At 42.9% G+C, this 20,200-nt stretch overlaps 1 protein-coding gene across 1 annotated transcript in view; it reads left to right on the top strand.

Moving 5' to 3' along the window:
* FARP2 (FERM, ARH/RhoGEF and pleckstrin domain protein 2) overlaps positions 1-20,200 on the top strand; it is a 113,729-nt gene that overhangs the window by 12,435 nt on the left and 81,094 nt on the right. The window contains exon 3 of the mRNA XM_015416084.1: positions 18,413-18,517. Within this exon, the coding sequence (XP_015271570.1) occupies positions 18,413-18,517 (105 nt within the window). The remainder of the gene's footprint in view (positions 1-18,412; positions 18,518-20,200) is intronic.

Here is a 20,200-nt window from a genome sequence, read left to right as displayed (position 1 = left end):
CTGCTGGAGGGAAACAAGATATGTGAATATTGTTGAGATTTATGTTACATTTTGCTGTAAATAAATGGGTTTGTATCTCATGGAAGCAAGGGTCATGAGAATATTTTGAGGTCTTCTATATATATGACAAACTCAATTTTTTATACTTGAGCCTAAGCTGGAAAGGTGTCCAAAAAGCTGGGAAGGTGTCATCTATTAGTTTATAAAATAGGCTTATCTGTCCTCAATCTGAGCCATTTGAGCCACCCTTCCCCACTCTTCCCTCACTCTCAGGCCTGTGCACCTGTTGATGGAGATAGGAACTTCCTCATCTGCTCTGTAGTTTTTCATTAAGAATATAGAGACAATACTTGCTAGTTGTTTTATTTTATTTCTTGTAGTGACTTTTCTTCCTTTCTGAAAATAATAAAACGTCCTGGCTTTGGCCAGAACATATTTTTTCCAAAAAAGATATAAGGCAGTTTGCTGATTGTAGGTAACATTTTTCTTCAGAAATTTAGAGTGACTGTCCATTGCAAATGGATATACTTTTCCTTTTATTGCAAAGGGGTGTGAGATTCTTTGGAATATCTTACCTGACCAGCACCTACTTAAAAGTTACTGATAGAAGATCTAGTGTAACTTCAGCTTTGGTTTTGCAACTAAGGAAGTATAGATTTTTATCTTGAATGTGTGACTCTTTATAAACATGTTTTCCCACAGTGGGATCTTCTCAAATGTGTCATTCAATGTAGGCAGTTTGGGTTAGCTACGATACTAAAGAACGCCTCTGCTATTTGATGTAGATCAGTTACTTTAAAGATGTTATGAGATGGAGAGAGAAAAAACACCTCTTCTTGTGTTCCATGTGAATTTTCTTTCTTTCCTTTCTTCCCACATATCATCCCTATCCAGTTTGGTGTTTACTGTGTTACTGTCACTTACCCAGTTTGAAACAAACTGATTATCTCTATAAAAATGCTTTCAAAAGCTGAGTTTAATCTGTTTCCTAAATTATTGACAAGACTAGTAAAAGCAGGAGAGAAGAATGTATGTACAACATAGCTGCTGTAGATTTTCCAGGTTGTGTGGCTGTGGTCTTGGACTTTCTGAGTTATACCTCTGAGGATGCCAGTCACAGTTACTGGCGAAACGTCAGGTTCTACAATGCCAAGACCACGGCCACAAAACCCGAAAAATCTACAGCAACTAATGAACTCCGGCCGTGAAAGCCTTCGACAACATATGGACAACATACTTCACCCCCATGAAGGATGCAGGAGAAACTTTATTACCTCTTGAAAAATGATTGGATCTTAAAGTTGTCTTAGGCCCCTGCCACACGGGGGGGGGGGGGGAAAGCACCGGCAAAGTGCGGCTTTTTAAAGCCGCACCAAAAGAGACACGCGGCGGCGGGATCACATAGATCCCCTGAGCCACCGTGCACTTCCTCCCCGGCACGATCAGATGCCGGGGGGAAGCCACTGAAAGGGGAGCGAGGTAGCCGAACTGTGCATGTGTGCGCATGCGCAGTTCAGCGGAGCCTGGATTGCTGTGGACGACAGGTGCGGCGGCGATCCCACGGCCGCTCTTGATGCAGCGTTCCCGGTAAGTCCCCCTCTAGGGGTGGTTCTTTTTTACTGCGGGTTTTCGGCCTGAAGGGCCGGATCGGGGATGGGTGCGCAACGCTTCCCAGAAGTTGCGGTGAGATCGCGCCCGTTTTCTGCGCCCCCGATCTGTCTCTCTCCCGGGCCAAAACCTTCCGTGTGCCCGGGGCCTTAGTTGTTTTTTCTAACTATTAAGATTTCTTTTAATAACTGCATTGCATTTCAGTTAAATTTGCTCATCTGTTCAGCATGTGAAATTAAGATTCATGTTTAAGTTGTCTTGTTGGGCTGCATTATTCAAATAAAAATTGCTTTGTGTATTTCTTTCATTTTGGAGAATGTTATCTCCGTTCAGTTAAATTTAGGGTGCAGTAATCAGATCTTATTATTACATCAGCAACTCTGATAAACCTGGTTTGAAAATGTGTATGCTGTTGTCATCTTATGTTGGTGTTTACTGTCTGTTTTACTTGAAAGCTATATATGGTTGACCGTGACTCACCACATTCAGGAACTGATTTTGTACTTTAGAAGTTTCTTAATTGAGCCATACAGGAAATAATCTAGAAGTTTTTGCACTAGCCTGTGATTTCCTGTGGTTATACAGAAAAATTCAGCTGCTGACCGGAGGGAGATGTAAAAGATATAAATACATAAATTTGTCCAGTCAGCATTGAAAATTGCTACTTAAAAGGCAACTAGGAGGGAAAGATAGAAAATAATTTCATCAGTAGTGTAGTCAGAGTCTGTGCTGCAAAGTTACTGCTTAATAGCATTTGTATACTGAATAGAGTAATTTTGGGGGACAGTATTTGGCAAAAGCCAAGCATTTCTTAATGCTCCCAGAGACAAAAACAGGCTAACTTTAAGTTTTTAAAAATATTCTAATTCTTCTTTTGGTCATTCTTCCATTAGGCATTAGTTTGTCATGAAGGTTTTTTGTATGCTGTGAAAATATTAACAGCCTTAAATATGCAGGATGTGGGAGGATTAGGCTCATTTAAATCCTGTTAAACCCTATACTACAAGAATCTAAAAGCTGTTAGCATAGTCAGTGTCTTGTTGCCGGAGTAGGGGAAAAATAGACAAAATTCCAGAGACAATCAGTGCCAGATGTTTGTCATGACTCCGAGTACTCTAAATATGGCCAGTGAGCTTATTTTTTATCTTCCCTTAGAAGAGAGTTAGTAATTCATGGCTGTGGGTATTACAGGCTTTTTAAAAGAAAGCAATTTAGGCTTTCCATGCTCTCTGTTATTTGGTCTGCTACACTGTTTAACCTGTTATTTTGTTAATGGCTTTTCTTTGCTCTGAAATTGCTTTTGAGAGAAACCATTTTACCTCCCATGCACTACCAGCCCCACACCTCTGTAGCCACATCCCCATCCCCCCGTGCAACAATAAATGAACTTTAGATTTATCCCTAAACAGGGTTCTTTGAAATGATTAGCAGACTTGGGATTTGGGAATGCCCCAGATGGAGCACCAACCAGATGCCTCTGGGAAGCTCAGCATGCCTCACTTCAGAAGCTGAGCATTGATTTGGAGCTTGAATACCATTCAGATTTGTCAGTTCAGCTAACTGAGGCAGTGGGCTGCTATGACAAATTCATCAATTTGAGTCTGTCATCAACCTACTAGATGGCCTTAAGCAATGTAGAGATAAGATTAACCTACTTTACAGGGTTGTTGTAAGGATTACAGCAAGATAATGCATGTGAAGATCCCTGCTGACTCAGACTTTTGATGTACATCTAGACTATCCTGTTAAACAGAGTGGCCTGCCAGATGCCTCCAGGAGACCCATAGGCAGGATACAGATATGGTAGCTCTCCTGTATTCTTCTCCTATCAGCATCAACTGATATTTAGTGGTAAATTTCCTCTGAACAAGAAAGTTCCGTTTAACCAACATGAAAACATGAATTTGCCGTTTAAACAGTTATTGGTGGTCCTTGTAAGGGCAGAAAGGTAGGAAATATATTTTGTAAATAAAAATAAATAAATAAAAATTATGATACCAGTGCTATTAATACAACTGTATATAGTGGTTTTGAAAATGTTCAAAGTACTCCACATCTCAGGCATTGGAGTTTTTAGACACATTTCAGTACCTTAAAAAAAAATCTTTAACTTTTCCTGGCCCAGATTACAGGAGGAGGAAGATGTAGAAGGAAGAAGGGGAAAGAAGCAAATGGGCCTCTCTGAATTTGTGGTCATCAGGGTTCTTCTGAGAGTTTAGGGCTGCTTTTTTTAAGGCAAGAACTAGTCAGTTCCATTAATACTCATGCAAAGTTGGTGTTGTAAGGAAGCCAGATTCTAAGCAGGTTTGCCTATGTGTGTATTTTTAAATCGTGGGATATAACTGTCCCCTAAAAACACAGCTGCTGCAAGCCTCAGGATGGAGTTATTCCTGAGAACACACATTGCTTTAAAGCAATAATCACATTCCACAAAGAGCTCCACTTGATGACATCGCTCCAGGTTGGAAAAAAGTCCCAAATTTGCATTCCTGTGCATCTCTGCTTCAGTGTACCACAGTCTTCCTCACCTCACCCCAGTATTGCTTCTTCCCCATTAGCCTACTCCTTTTCCTGCTGTGTCTCTGTGCTCCATCATATTAGTTTAAAATAATTTGATCTACAGTAGTCTGGGTCTTGCTATCCTACCTTCATCTAGCAATCCAAAAGAAACATGGTAGGGAGGAATCCGGAAGTGGGTGCGGCGCAGCGACGGGTGGTTTCTCGGTCGTTCCGAGAACGCCTGATCCTTTTACGCTCTTTTGGGGACCCCGGGGCGACCGGGGTACTTCGATAGACCTCCCAGAGAGAGGTCTAAGGCAGGGGACTCTGTTGCGGCCCCTCCCGCTCCAGCAAGGCGGGAGGTGTCCGCTTCTGTCACCTTTTAAAGGTGGCTGATCTTTTATCATAGTTGATTGTGGAGCTTCCTGAATAGTAGTCTCTGCTGCTAAATGTACTGAACAACCTATGTTTCTGGTATTGTACTAGTTTCAGTCACTATGCTTACTGTGCCCAGTGAGTATCAATAGGATTATTTTGTCTTTACTTTCTATTATTTGTAATATTTTTATCCTCCTGTTTAATCTGCCAGGGCCCTTACAGTGTCTTAGAATAGAACTGTAAAGCAACAGTAAAATGACAGAACATCGTAACATTGGGATAGACTTTGTAGAAACTAGATTATGTATTGGAGAAGTATAAGATTTATGAACAGAACTAAAATGCAAAGATGGTAAATTGGTTTCAGAATGTCACTTAAAATTATATTTTGTGTATAGATTCTATTGACTTATTTGATATGAACTTGTAGAAAATTTTGAATAGTCAAATGGTCCTTAAATTAACAAAAGTGTTTGACAATAGTTCAGAATTATAATCTCTCTTTGTTGAGTTCTTCGTAGGGGATGTGTTAACTTGTTTTGATTTCAAAGTTTTGTATGTGGGCAGTGAACTCTGATTCTTCTCTGTGAAAAGCCTGTAATAGTAAAATCAAACTTTAACTGGTATGATATTGTAGTTATGGAGCAAAAGACTGGGATTCTGGCTCACCCAAAATGTGCACTTGTCCGGTAGAATTTAGCTTTATTTTCTGTATGGCTGAACTCTTAAGTCATAGGATGCCGTTTCTGAAATTATTTTCTGTTGAACAGAGCCATGGGATAGGGCTGCTGTTTGAGAAAAGGAGTCATGTGTTCCTCTTGGACATATGAAAATAGTTGTATGGTTCTCTGGATCATGGCCAATATCTAATTTGGGTACAGACTTATAAACATTCTGTAGACTTTTGCTATGAGTCAGAGAACTTGCACGGACAGCAGATGGATGTGCACATCTCTGCAGAGCGATATATTGTGTGTATGGGTGTCTGGTGAACAGAGGATAATGAACTGGTACCCACCAAATACTTATGCTGATGGAATGTTTTCTGTCAGTACATTGAGACTTACTCATTCTCCCTCCCCCATACAGTCCCAAATGTTCCCGTAATGCTGCTCCTGGGGGACAGGGACTCCCAAGAACAGAATAAGAGGGGAGTTGAAGGTCTGCAATTGGAGGGGGAAATTGGTGAGAATTGCTCACTCAGCCTGTTCCATCTGTGAAAATCTTCCACAGGCTCCATCACAACTCTCAAGGTTGTGGATGCACTACTGAGTACAGGCTCTACCTTGTGCATTCTTTCAAATCAAAATTCTGTGCCAAGAGAAGGTTGATTCTTACAGCATGAAGCTGCATGTTAATGTTGCATAACTTATTCTGAAAACCATGGGCAGAGCTTAGTTTGAGACAGAGGTCTCCTGGGCTCAGCCCCACCCTGCTTTTTGTTGTCCTGGAGCAGAGCCTCAGGGAACTAATTTGCATTGTTGACCAATTCTGAACCAGCAAGCGTGTTTGCAAAATGAAACAGGAGTCCAGGAGCACCTTAAACTAGCAGAATTTATTCCAGCATAAATTTTTGTGAGTCAGAACTCACTTCATTGGGTGCATGAAGTGTGTATATAAATGGACTAACCTAATGGATATACAACAGAAAGGTGGAGGGTAGAGGCAGGGCTATATTATCCAATCAAGAGTAGTCAGTTCACTCAGTCGGCGAAGGGCGACTCCCAACAGTTGTAGATAGGCAAGTAGGATTAACATAAAATCTAGTACAGAATGAAACAAGATAAACTGATACAGTAGGTAGTTACAAAGTTATATCTGATCTAATTAACATCTATAAGATGTGGGATATGCAGGTAAGTGAAGAATCTCAGTTCTTTGTTAAGACCTAAGTGGGGGGATAGTCTTGAATATACTGTGTGTTATGTTCCATCATGTCCCTTCTGACTTACAGTGACCCTATGAATTCATGAACTCTAGAACATCCTATCATTAACAGCCTTGCTCAAGTCTTGCAAAATGAAAGTCTTGTTTCAGTCAATCCATCTCATGTTGGTTCTTCCTCTTTTCCTGCTGCCTTTGACTTTTCCTAGCATTGTTGTCTTTTCCAGAGAACTTGTCTTCTCATGATGTGACCAGTGTTTAGTTTAGCTTCACTTTAGTCATTTTAGAATTTACTAATGAATCCTAATCGATTTCGTGTTGAATTCTCTTGAATTGAATTGAAGTATTTTTTTGGGAGGGAGGTTATGAGAATAGAATGTCCTAGAAGCTGCTACAGTGGTAGTTCAGTTTTTAAAAATCCTTTAAAATACTTTGGGATAGTTAAAGGAACAAGGCTGACCAAAATAATGTCACCAGGTTCCTAATTGCCAGCACTGTGCTGTGTAGGCTCATTTTGGATTCTTCTATACCTTCTTAAAATTTCTAAGCACCGAATCTTACTAGCTCTATTTAGTACTGTTGATTAATTCAGTTGTGGTTGGAGGTAACTTGTGGTTTAATGGCTAGTCTTGTATTGGAGGAAACTGTGGTACAAATTCTTGTTCAGGTGTGAAGTTCTTACACTGTTCTGTGACAAGTCACTTTTTCTCTCAAGTGTCCCTTAACCTTAAAAGGTTGTTAGCGAAATATGAAGATTCCATGGCAACTAACTTTTTAGATGCTTGGAGAAATGGTGAGATACAATGTAGTAAATAAAAGAACTGACAACTGATCGTAAAAAGTACGATCCAAAGAACTACTTCTCTAGAATTATGATTATTTTTAAAAAGGAAAGACTGTAATAAAACTCTGATGTATATAGTTATTCAGTTGTGCCTAGAGAAAGAGAATGTTTCACCTCTGGTTTATAATCTTTTAAAATGTCTTTCAGTGAAACCTAATCTTCCCAAACAAAAGCAAAGGTCAAACCGTGGGTTGGACCACGTCTAACTGTGATCCAACTGTGATCCATGCAGTGCATGGAAGCTCAGCTTCCCCATCTCTTGCCTCCAGTGTTCCCTCTAAGCTGAGTTAGTGCGAGCTAGCTCACAGTTTTTTAAGCCTCCAGCTCACAGATTTTTGCTTTAGCTCAGGAAGGGATGGCTCCAGAGCAAATTGATTCGTGCAGCCAAATGGCTGGCTCACAACTTTAATGCCGGCAACTCACAAAGTAGAATTTTTGCTCACAAGACTCCACGGCTTAGAGGGAACATTGCTTGCCTCCCAAAGCAACCCAGACATACCCCTGGAATATTGTTCCTGGGGAACAGGGAACCCAAGAGAGCAACATGAGGGGGAAGATAGAGGGCTGCTTCGGAAGATGGGAATTGCCTTTTATCTTGCATCTGTGGAATTTTTCTACAGGGTCCAACTCCTTGAGTGCTGTTTAAATGTGGGGATAAACAACATGAATCATCAGTGTTCATTCAAAACAATGAGATGGAGGTCCTGTTATTTTTTTCTTCTTAATTTTGTATGAGTGTACTGTGTAAAATTTAACTCTAGAAGCTAGAGATATAAAAACAAACAGGAGTCAGCCCCTTCAAATTAAGTACCTGATTAAACATTAAAACTTGAAATGAGTGTTGATTCTTTTTGTTTTTGGCTTGTAGTTTGTGAGCCTTCAGGGGTTATTTGGTATCAAAATTTCAACCCTGTAAAACAGTAGCTTAGAAAAATGATCAAACATCAAGTCCAACTTCTCTGCAGCCCTGCAAGATCAAAGGGAGTAGGTACCTCAGCTTTTGATTTGGTGGGTATCATGGATACCTCCTTGACTATAGAGGCCCAAGTCGCACATATTGCCAAACTGGTGTTTTTTCATTTGCGCCAAGCTCAGCTGCACATGGACATCACCAGATGGGCAACACCGAAATCAGATTGACTATATAATTTGCAGTCAAAGATAGAGAAGCACTATCTAGTCAGAAAACCAAGACCTGGAGCTGACTGTGGCTCAGATCATGAGCTACTCATTGCAAAATTCAGACTTAAACTGAAGAAAATTGGGAAAACCACTAGGCCATTCAGGTTTGACCTAGATCGCTTTTCTGATTAATATACAGTAGAGGTGAAGAATAGATTCAAGGGTCTAGATTTGATTGATAGAGTGCCTGAAGAACTATGGACGGAGGTTCGTGACATTGTACAGGAGGCATCAATCACCACCATTCCAAAGAAAAAGAAATGCAAGAAAGCAAAGTGGCTGCCTGATGAGGCTTTACAAATAGCAGAGGAAAGAAGGAAAGCGAAAGGCAAAGGCAAAAAGGAAAGATTTACCCAACTGAATGCAGATTTCCAGAGAACAGCAAGGAGAGATAAGGAGGCCTTCCTGAATGAACAATGCAAAGTAATAGAGGAAAACAATAGAATGGGAAGGACTAGAGATCTCTTCAACAAAATTGGAGAAATCAAGGGAGCGTTCCATGCAAAGCTGGCCATGATAAAGGATAAAAACAGTAGTGACCTAACAGAAGCAGATTAGGAAAAGATGGCAAGAATACACAGAAGAACTATACAAGAAAGACCTCAATGTCCTTGACAACCACGACGGTATAATCACTGACCTCGAGCTAGACATCCTGGAATGTGAAGTTAAATGGGCCTTAGAAAGCATTACTAACAACAAAGCTAGTGGAGGTGATGGTATCCCAGCTGAGCTATTCAAAGTCTTAAAAGATGATGCTGTTAAAGTGCTGCACTCAATTTGCCAGCAAATTTGGAAAACGCAACAGTGGCCACAGGATTGGAAAAGGTCAGTATACATTCCAATCCCAAAGAAGGGCAATGCCAAAGAATGTTCAAACTATCGCACAATTGCACTCATATCACACACTAGCAAGGTCATGCTCAAGATCCTACAAGCTAGGCTTCAACAGTACATGGATAGAGAACTGCCAGAAGTACAAGCTGGGTTTCGAAGAGGTAGAGGAACTAGAGATCAAATTGCCAACATTCGCTGGATTATGGAGAAAGCAAGAGAGTACCAGAAAAACATCTACTTCTGCTTCATTGACTATGCTAAAGCCTTTGACTGTGTGGATCACAACAAACTATGGCAGGTCCTTAAAGAGATGGGAGTACCAGACCACCTCACATGTCTCTTGAGAAACCTGTATAAGGGCCAAGAAGCGACAGTTAGAACCGGATATGGAACAACTGATTGGTTTAGCATAGGAAAAGGAGTACGACAAGGATGTATACTGTCACCTTGCTTATTTAATATATATGCAGAGTACATCATGCGAAATGCTGGCCTGGATGAATCACAAGCGGGAATTAAGATTGCTGGGGAAAAGATCAACAACCTCAGATATGCAGATGATACCACTCTAATGGCTGAAAGTGAAAAGGATCTAAAGAGCCTCTTGCTCAGAGTAAAAGAGGAGAGCGCAAAAGTGGGCTTGAAGCTCAACATCAAAAAAACTAAGATCATGGCATCCGGCCCCATCACTCCTTGGCAAATAGAAGGGGAAGTCGTGGAAGTAGTGACAGACTTCACGTTCCTGGGATCCCAGATCACCGCAGACTGTGACAGCAGCCATGAAATTAAAAGACGCCTCCTCCTTGGGAGGAAATCGTTGGCGAACCTAAACAGCATGATAAAAAGTAGAGACATCACCCTGCCAACAAAAGTCCGCATGGTCAAAGCAATGGGAAGTGTGTAATTTTAGTCTTCCTGTATCCTGTTAGTTGTGAATTTTTTAGCTTCAACTGTTTTAATTTGTTTTATCCTTATTGCACTTTGTGCCTTGTAAGCCGCCCTGAGCCTGCGTGTGGGGAGGGCGGGGGGTATAAATGAAATAAAGAAATAAATGGTATTCCCAGTAGTCATGTATGGCTGCGAGAGTTGGACTATAAGGAAGGCCGAGTGCCGAAGAATAGATTCTTTTGAACTATGGTGCTGGAGAAGACTCTTGAGAGTCCCTTGGACTGCAAGAAGATCAAAACAGTCAATCCTAAAAGAAATCAACTGACTGTTCCCTGGAAGGCCAGATACTGAAGCTGAAGCTCAAATACTTTGGCCACCAAATGAGAAGGGAGCACTCACTGGAGAAGACCCTGATGCTGGGAAAGATTGAAGGTCAAAGAAGACGGGGAAGGCAAAGGATGAGATGGTTAGACAATGTTATAGATGCAACGAACATGAAATTGAGCAAACTTCAGAGGACGGCGGAAGACAGGAAGGCCTGGTGTGATCTGGTCCATGGGGTCTCAAAGAGTCTGAATCGACTGTGCGACTGAACAGCAACAATTGCTGGCCCCTTTCTTGTCGTGCCCTGACCTAGCCACGGTAATCCATGCAACAGTCACCTCCAGGCTAGACTACTGCAATTCGCTCTATGCTGGCCTGCCCTTGAGGCTGACCCAGAAGCTTCAGCTGATCCAGAATGCAGTGGCACGCATCCTGACAGGAATGTCAGGAACGACATACCTAGAACCTGTGCTGCGCCAGCTGCACTGGCTTCCGGTAGAATTCCAAGTCACGTTCAAGGTTTTGGTGTTGACCTTTAAGGCCTTGACTGGTCAGGGACCAACATATATGCAGGACCAGCTCATCTGATATGTCCCTGAGAGAACGTTACACTCTTCAGATAGCAATCAGCTGGTGGTCCCTGACCCCAGAGATGTCCAGCTGTCCTCAACCAGGGCCAGGGCTTTTTCAGTCCTGGTCCCGACATGGTAGAACTCTCAGCCGAATACCACCAGGGCCTTGCGGGATCTCATGCAATTCCGCAGGGCCTGTAAGGCAGAGATGTTCCGCCAGGTGTTTGGTTGAGGACAGCAATGGTTTTCACTCTAACTGGTACCCTCTTCTGCTCTCCAGATCAGTCGTACCTTATTTCTCCCCTGCCCACAAGGTAGCTGGGCAGTCCGGAACAGGGAGTGATTTCAGTTCACCGTCTGGAGTTTTAACTTTATTTATTTTTATGTTTTTAATTTTTAAAATGTTTTTATTCACTGTTGTACATCGCCCAGAGCCCTGCACTGGCAGGGATGGGCAATTCAAAAATCTAATAAATAACAAAAATAATAAAATATATTTTGAAATATGTGTAACTGAACATATGTAAGTAATTTGACTGAACATTATAATTGTATAGGCCACTAAACAGAGAAGTGGCTGAAGTTAACAAAGGTCTCATCGTCTTCAAAGTTTGAGTTGAATGGGGTAATACTAGTGAAAACCCATTCAGTGTTCTGTTCATATTGTTCTTATTTCCTTACCCTAAGACCGCATTCCTGTAGTATTAAAGCAAGAATTGCTAACAGCTGTAGAGAGAATTGGGTCACTGCTCAAGAATGCAAAGTGTGTTTGGAATGCATAAGGTGTAGTTAGAAAGTCTTTAAAAACTTCATGTTTAGTAAACAAGGAATAGGTTACTGTACATGAAAGTGTTTATGTTTCTAGAAAGGTAAGTTACACTGTAAAATTCTTTCAGATGGTATCTCATAATGTATGCATCTGTAATGTGACAGAAACTATTGCTTGCTTCCAAAAGGCAGAAACATGGCCCCAAATGCCGGAAATTATGTATCTCTATTGAGATAAGATCAAGGATTCTGTTGCTGTTGATGGAAAGTATTAGGCTAAATCGCAAAACTAAGAGGATTGCCCTTTCTCAAATCCTATGGGCCTCTCAACTTGCACTGAAAGTTTCCAATCAGGCTTGATAGGGTTGCCAGGTCTAGGTTGGGACATACCTGGAGATTTTGGAAGTGAAGCCTGAGGAGGACGGGGTTTGAGGAGGGGAAGGAGTTTAATGGGGTATGATGCCATGGAGTCCACTTTCCAAAGCAGCCATTTTCTCCAGGTGAACCTATTCCCTGTCACCTGTAGGTCAGTTGTGATACCAGGAGATCTCCAGCAACCACCTGGTGGTTAAAATCAACTGCCCATTGATGTGCAGTGTATGCAAATTTGGTGGTTTGCACCACCTGAAGGTTGGCAACCCTATGGCAAGGGCTTTTTAGCTAGTGTACCAGAGGACTGAAAAACTTGCCAATTATAGAAAGCAGGTAAATTAAAGGAATAAGTGACCTTGCCCTTTGTAGGAGACCTAGAACACAGTGTGCACTCCCACTCCTTCAAATATGCTTTCTGGTAATGGTCAAATTAGGCAGTCTTCAGAAATCCAGTCAAGAACAGCTTTTTCTGCAATATGGGGTAGAATATAATATTATGCAAAGCTTACATATATAGCAGCTGTGTGCTGCTGGTACAAAGGCAGTTGGCAGGAGAGAGCTTTGGAGCAAATTGGTTGTAGCCAAAGGATTACTTGGGGGGGAGCTGAGTTGGGCTATCATGGATAGCATGGGGTTTACATTTGGAGAGAGAAATTGATAATAGTGGAAGAAGACTTTGGATCTAGGCCTCTGCAATTATAATCTGGGAAACCAAAGATTTAACCAAGACAGAGAGGTAGTGAAGGCTTTCAATTGACATAGATTTGAACAGGGGTCATTTCGTAGAAAAAGAGGTGCATGAGCTCATTAGCATAACTTATTTGAATATGCCACACCCCCTGACATCACCGGAAGTGTGTCAGAAGGCAACACCCACCACTCAGGCTCCACTGGACTGTTTTGGATTGCTAGCTATTGGGGGGGGGGAACGGGACGTGCAGATCTGTCCTCACAGAGGAGGGAGAGCTTGTACCTGAATAAAACTTGGTCTTAAAGGTGCCACTGGACTGTTTTGGATTGCTAGCTATTGGGGAGAGGGGAATGTGCAGATCTGCCCTCACAGAGGAGGGAGAGCTTGTACCTGAAGGTGGGACGGAGGAGGGGGCTCTGCAACTTACCTGGCTACTTCTTGCTCCTCGTGGCCCGACTGAGGGCTGCTGGGAGCAGGGGGCGGGGCTTGTTACTGCTGGAGCTCTGCTCCTGTGCACTCCCAGAGGAAATGACCCCTGGATTTGAGTAACCATTGTTGACCTCATGTTTTTAACTGTTTAAGATGTTTGTATGTTACCTAGAGTCGGATTTGACTGGCTTTCAAGCAAGGGAAACCTTTACCTTTATGTTATCTGAAAGGTGAAAACTGCTGTTTTTGTATGTGTTATGGTAGTGCAGCATATTGAAGGTATAAATAACATTGTTAATAAATTATTTTTCTTATTAATAAATATCATTGTTTTGCTCTGTCACTTAGTTGGTGTAGAAAACACAATTGCAAATATTTTTTAAATGTTGCTCTAGAAAGTCTATTTTAGTAGCCCTTGGCAGCTTCAAGTTTAAAAGCATGTCCTGATCTTTCGGTTATTCCTTATTTTACTTTAAAGTAGAACCTGTGGAATGTTGGGGGGTAGTCTCTCCTTATATATAATTGAATAGTGGGTGCCAAAGTTCTAATTCTAAAATGCACTCCCTTAGTGTATGGCTGATGGCACTGCTCCTCAGCATATATCGCCACCAATCAGAAGGCAAAGCCCGGGTCCCGCCCACACCACAACTGCTGCAACAACCTGGTCTTTTGCATATGGAAGCTGATTGGACTTCACTCCATTCCACACCTCAAACTCCCCCCCCCCGCAAGGCAGTTGGAATGTCAGTTGCATATGGAACCTGCTGTATTCTGGTGGTGTGCAGGTCCCAGGTTCATGTTTTAAAAGCAGACTGACACTGTTTGCCCAAAGCCAGAGCACTCTCCCAGAGCCTCTTTCTAGCTCCCGTTGTATTTATTTCCACAACGGGCCTTATTTCTAGTATTGTAATAATCCTGTAACTCTGCCACTACTGTAACACAAACATATAAATACTTGGCAACATCTGATTGGGAAATAAACCATAAAGAGTATTTTTTGTTGAAATGTTTGTGACCTTTAAAGAATCTTATATAGGCATTCTGCATTGTCATCAAGATTGTACCATATAGTAGAGCATGAGAACTTCCTTTGTGTTGCTTGCATGGAAATACATGGGATGTTAACTGAGAATATAAAATGCATTTCTCAATTTTGTGAAAAGGCAGGAACCCTTTTTACTTGGCATGGTTTTGTGTTGGCATATGAAATGGAAATTTTAAAATGCCATAAACAACTTGAGGAGCTATATGAATTTGCTAAAGGGAAAATTTCCTCTCTACTGTTAAGAACCCCAGAGATCAATTTTCCTGGCATATATTTAACTCCAGTCTTCATAACATTCACTTTGTCTTCAGCGTGTTATGTCTGCTTCTTTGAAAAGAAAATAATAGTGCACTTAAGGTAAAGAAAAACCTAGTTGAACATTTTTGCTTGCATATTTATGGGTTGTTTGGATTAGCGTTCACTTTTTATAGTTTATGTTTCTGAAAAAAAATTAAAAATGGAAAATATTACAGAAACAAACTATCTAAAGGCAGTTCCCAGAAAGTCCTTAGCACTTTAAAATAAAATTGCATGGTTATTTATATTTCAAGGCAATAATTACTCTTTAAACTCTGAGGACTCCATGAAAAGTGCAAATTTGGAAATTTGGTTCAAACATCAATAGTAATTATCTGTTAGTGATTGCTGTTTACTTAATCCAACAAAGGAACATTTGGGATTTCTGGCTCATGGGAAGGCATAGAAAATAGTTTGGGAATAATAGTAGTTACTTATATGACTTATAATGACTGGAAGTTAAAATGCATGCAAACTTTCCCGTTCAGAAGGTTGCAGGTTGTATATCCCCTTGACTTACCCAGGGACAAGTGGAAGAACAGGCTGGCCTAGATATGCCCATGGCCTTGGTCCCAACATTCCTCTGTTCCTGGCAGCTGGGATAGCTCTGACAGTGGTGGCTGAGAGCCTGACAATGGCAGGAGCACATGGTCTGACCCACAGGGTCAGCTGTGCTGGACAACAGCAGTGGGTGGCAGTGCCTCTGAGCGGCTGCCCCCTCCAGTGGGTGCAGCAGTTTTTGTAGGCTTTAGCTGACTATAAGGTTGCCAGGTGAGGCTGACCAGCGGGTGGGAGACTTACCAGGAGGCTCTGGGAGAGCAGAGGGAGGCTTTGGGAGAGGGAACTACAAAGTGAGTTTCGGGTAAGCTGCCATCACATTTTGATCTCGTTTGGTGTAGTGGTTAGGAGCACAGACTTTAATCTGGGAGAATTGGGTTTGATTCCCCACTCCTCCACAGCGACTGGGTGGCTCAGAGCTGTTCTCTCAAGAGCAGTTCTCAAAGAGCTCTCTCAGCCCCACCTACCTCGCAGGGTGTCTGTTATGGGGAAAGAAAGGGAAGGCGATTGTAAGCCGCTCTGAGACTCCAAGTGAAGGGCAGGGTATAAATCCAGTCTCTTCTCTTCTTTGAAGAGACTGCGTTCATTTTAAATACTTTCCCTCCATTGGAAATAATAGAGGATGGGGGCACTTTCTTTTGGGGTTTGTAGAATTGGACCCCTGGACCAATCTTTTTGAAATGGGGTGTTTTTTGAGGAGAGACACCAGCAGCTATGATGCCTCTAACTCAAAAATCACCCCCCCGAACCCTCAGATACCCACGGATCGATTCTCCATTATACCCTACAAGAGGGGGACCCGCGATACTCGCAGGAGGGAGGAAGCAGCAGGAGTAGGTGATCGGCGCTGCTCTCCCTGCCTTCCCCCCCCGGGCCCTCGCGACTCTTCCCCCCCCATCCCGGCACACCTTCCAAAGCAGTCCGGCCGGGCACTCTCTCTCCGTCCCCCCCCGGCCCTCGCTACTTCCCCCCCCCATCCCGGCACACCTTCCAAAGTAGTCCGGCCGGGCGAGCTCTGGCGGGGCAGCCGGTGGCCTTCTCTTCCTGGGATGCGGCGGCTGAGGGGAGCCGGAGCGTCGGCGGCGTCAGGCCGGGCAGGGCGCTCAGCGCAGGAGGCAGTGGCGGCGCGGCAGGAGGAGGAGGGCCCGGCAGGGGCTCGGCCACCTCGCGGCTCAGCGGGATCATCCAGAGCAAGCTGGTACGTGGGCTGAGGGACGAGCTGGTCTTGGGCTGCCCCTCACTGCTCTCCCGGCTCTGAGCCGCTCGGCCCTCGCCCCTCTGCCCCCCCCGCCACTCACCGTTCCCCGTTCCACTTGCCGTTCCCCTTGCAAGTGGCGGCGGCCTTTGTAGAGCGTTCCGTGTGCATACGTACGGAACGCTCTGGCACTTTCGGGGGGATTTAAACATCCCCCTGAATTTTTTTGCAACATTTAGCCTTTTTGTGCACACGTGGGGACTGCCCCACGTGTGCACAAACCTCTCCCTGCCCCCCGAGTGGCCCCGGAGCGCGGATTTAGATATCCGCACAGACGGGGCCACTTGGCTATTAGATATATATATGGGAACCAGTCTCCATAGGGTATAATGGAGTGCCCAGCAGGTATTCCCCCCTTTCTGATAGCTCTGAAGCAGGGGGAGAGGCTTCAAACTGGAGGATCCCCTCTCCCCAACTGGGGATTGGCAACCCTAGCTGACCACCAGGCCCAGAGAGGGGTAGAGGGGGAAAGGGGTAGAAAGAACCAGGCCACCCTCCATCCCAGGATGAGATCCCACCAGCCCTTGCTCCATTCTCACTTTGTGTCTCTTGCTGTGACTCCCTGCTTCACCTACTAATTGTTTTCACACACACCCAGGATCTTCTTGCTTGCCTTTTCACTCACTCATACTTCTCTGCTGCTACTGGTTCCAGCTTCTGGATTCACCCCACCCTTGCCAGATCCGCTGTTCTTCCATACTCTCACTGTCCCCAGAGTATCCCCTTTCACTCCTCTCCTTACTCCTCCCTCATCTCCTGCTTTTGTTGTTCAGTTTATTGATGCCATTGCTAACCAACGTTTTTGTTTTGTTTTAAGATGTGTTTGTATGTGCAGACATCACTTTTACAGTTGGTGGGGTTGTAATTCAAAAAAATTCACAGAATTTTTTTGTGTGTGGTGAACTTAGAGTTTTCCTTGGTTTTCCATAAACTGCATCATAGCCCTTTGTGCCCGATACCTTGTATATTTTGTGGTCTGCATTGTCCATACACTGTTAGATATCTGAGTTGAACTCAAAGGTGCTCTTTTGGTCATGGAAGATTGGAAGATTACTTTGAGCAGAAGGGCACCAATTGCATCTGATCCAGTATGTTGGTTATATTGTATTCCTAACATCCTTTTGACTCCATATTTTATGCTTAATATCAGAATGTTAAGAAATTTTTATTCATAATTTTTAGAAATCTGAATGTGTAATTTCTATATAATTTTTATCCATTTGAGATTAAAACATTGTTGGGTTTCTGAAGTGTTATATGTTCCTGAGAGAATGTCTAATGATTTTCTGATGTTTAACAGTCAAGGGATGTCTCTCCATCTTCATGAGATAGCATTGTCAGGATGATTTTCCCTTCCTCTGGGGAAGGTCTACTTGAATTTCACACCAAATAATAATCATTAATAATTTTAAAGAAATACTTCTGTTAAGCAATCAGCAGTTCTCTAAAAGGGTCTATATGGCTTTATCTGATTCTTAACATGTTTCAAAATAAAACTTTTTGTAAGACTTGGGGGGGGGGACTGGAAAAGAGGTGACTGACCTTGTTTCTCAATAATCTCATAGATGTAAGAGACAGCTTACTCTTTTAAACTAAGTGTGCTGCCTTTCTTCTAGGACTTGCCTGATGGTGACTTTGAAACAGAACAAGATGCAAGACCTGTTATTACAGATACCCTTAAAACAGCTAGGGTTTTTTTTAATGTTGCCTAAGATTTTGTACCACAGTATAACTTAAGTTATTAAATATATTTATGATACAAGAAAGAGAGGCTTTTGGTTCACTTTTTGGAATGCCAGCCACATATAAGTAGGAAATGGTATAAAGGTATATCTTTCATGCATTTTGTCCTTGGGCTTGTGTGAAAGTGTAGCCTTAACTGGCATTAATGGTTTGTTTAAACTTGTTTTTTTCTGAGATGAATGTTTGAAACTTTACTTCTTTTCAGTGCTTAATACCCACTCATTTTGTTATTTCCCAGTCAAAATGTCTTGGCCAGAAGCTGCTGACAGAAGTATATAAACATTTGAATTTGGTTGAATTGGACTACTTTGGAATTGAGTTTCAGAACTTGCAGTCATGTTGGGTATGTAACTGAAATTTAGAAGGGTGTAAATAGATTTCCTTTTCAGCTGTGTACTTTTTAAGGGAAGAGCCTTGGCAGCTCTCCTGCAGTGACGGTTACATTAAAATGTTATCTTTATGTGGGATAAGGAAGCTGTATTTCAAGCAAGCAGATCTGCACCATTGTGAGTTCATCTAGATGTGGTGTCCAGTGCTCATATTGTACATGTCTAAAAATGCTATGTTCATATATTTCTGACATTGCAAATCAATTGCCATCTTCCTGTGTAAGTTCTTGCCCCAACAGCAGTCTGTACAAAATATAATTTTTGCTGAAATGGGGGAACTTTTAAATTTTGCAATCAAGGTACATTATAGAGATAAATAAATTCTCAGCAATCTGTTTTTGAAGTATTTAAATAGTGTAGAACTTGAATATTTAAAAGCTGGGTTCTTGACTTTAAACCAAAAAGTATAACTCCTAGTCTTACTGCACATTTTTTGTGCCTTATACCAGTGCCTTCCCAGGTACTGAATAAAAAGTCTCTGAATTTTTTTCTGAAGTTCCCATCAATATTATTATTATTATTTATTAGATTTCTAAATTGCTCAACCCCGCAAGCAGGCTCTGGGCGATTTACAGCATTAAAACACATAAAATACAACCAGTATGATAAAATTATTACAGTGCACTAATAAAACAACCAATCCAGATGGTGATCAATCCTTTTTGCCAGTTGCCATGCTCTTTGTGCAGCAGGGTGGGGAAGGGAACGCGGGGCCAAAAGTAAAAAAGGAGGGTTCCAGGTTTAACTATTGCTGTCCTCAACCAAAAGCCTGGTGGAACATCTCTGCCTTACAGGCCCTGCGGAATTGCATCAGATCCCACAGGGCCCTGATGTTATTTGGCAGAGAGTTCCACCAGGTCGGGGCCAGGACTGAAAAGGCCCTGAGCCTGGTCAAGGACAGCTGGACCTCCCTAGGGTTGGGGATCAGCAGTATGTTGTTACCAGTAAGTTGTTATATATGCATCTGTACAGTTGAAAGGCACCCCGAGGGTAGGGTTGCCAGGTTCTTCCAAGTCCCCGATGGGGGACTTTGGAGGGTGTTACTGGAGGGGGAGGGGATATCCCCAGTGTGATGATGTTACGCAAAAGTCGCATCATCACGTTGGGGGCTGGTACCCCCGCTTCTTGCCAAAAGCATTTAAAGGGTCCCTTTAAATGCTGTTGGGAAGAGGTGGGGAGGGGAGGCCGCACGCCTGCATTCTGAGCCACAAATTCACAGCTTGGAGTGCGGGCGCATGCAGCCACCCCTCTTCCTCCCTCGTGCAATATTTAAAGGCCCTGCAAGATTTAAAGGGCCAGCTGGAAGGCCCTTTAAATCTTGCAGTAGGGGTGGCTGGGTGGTTGCTGGTGTGTCAGGGCTTCCCCCCTGCAGGCCAGCTGGCTGGAGGTGGGAAGGAGCCCCCCAAATTCATACCCGGGAGTCATCAACAGCATTTGGTGCTGTTGAAATTCCTTCGATCTTAACCATTCGTAGACCTTAACCATCCTGGACAAATTTCATTCAGTCCCCCCTTTATAAGCCGGCCCCACTGCTGGACCTTCTGATGGCACCTGGTATTTTTGGCCACTGTGTGACAGAGTGTTCGACTGGATGGGCCATCGGCCTGATACAACATTTGTCTTCTCTTATGTTCTTA

Source organism: Gekko japonicus, unplaced genomic scaffold (assembly GCF_001447785.1).
Source record: "Gekko japonicus isolate JY-2015 unplaced genomic scaffold, Gekko_japonicus_V1.1 scaffold300, whole genome shotgun sequence".
NCBI lineage: Eukaryota > Metazoa > Chordata > Lepidosauria > Squamata > Gekkonidae > Gekko > Gekko japonicus.
The sequence above is the reverse complement of the archived record's forward strand: the minus strand, read 5'-3'. Positions and strand labels throughout refer to the sequence as shown.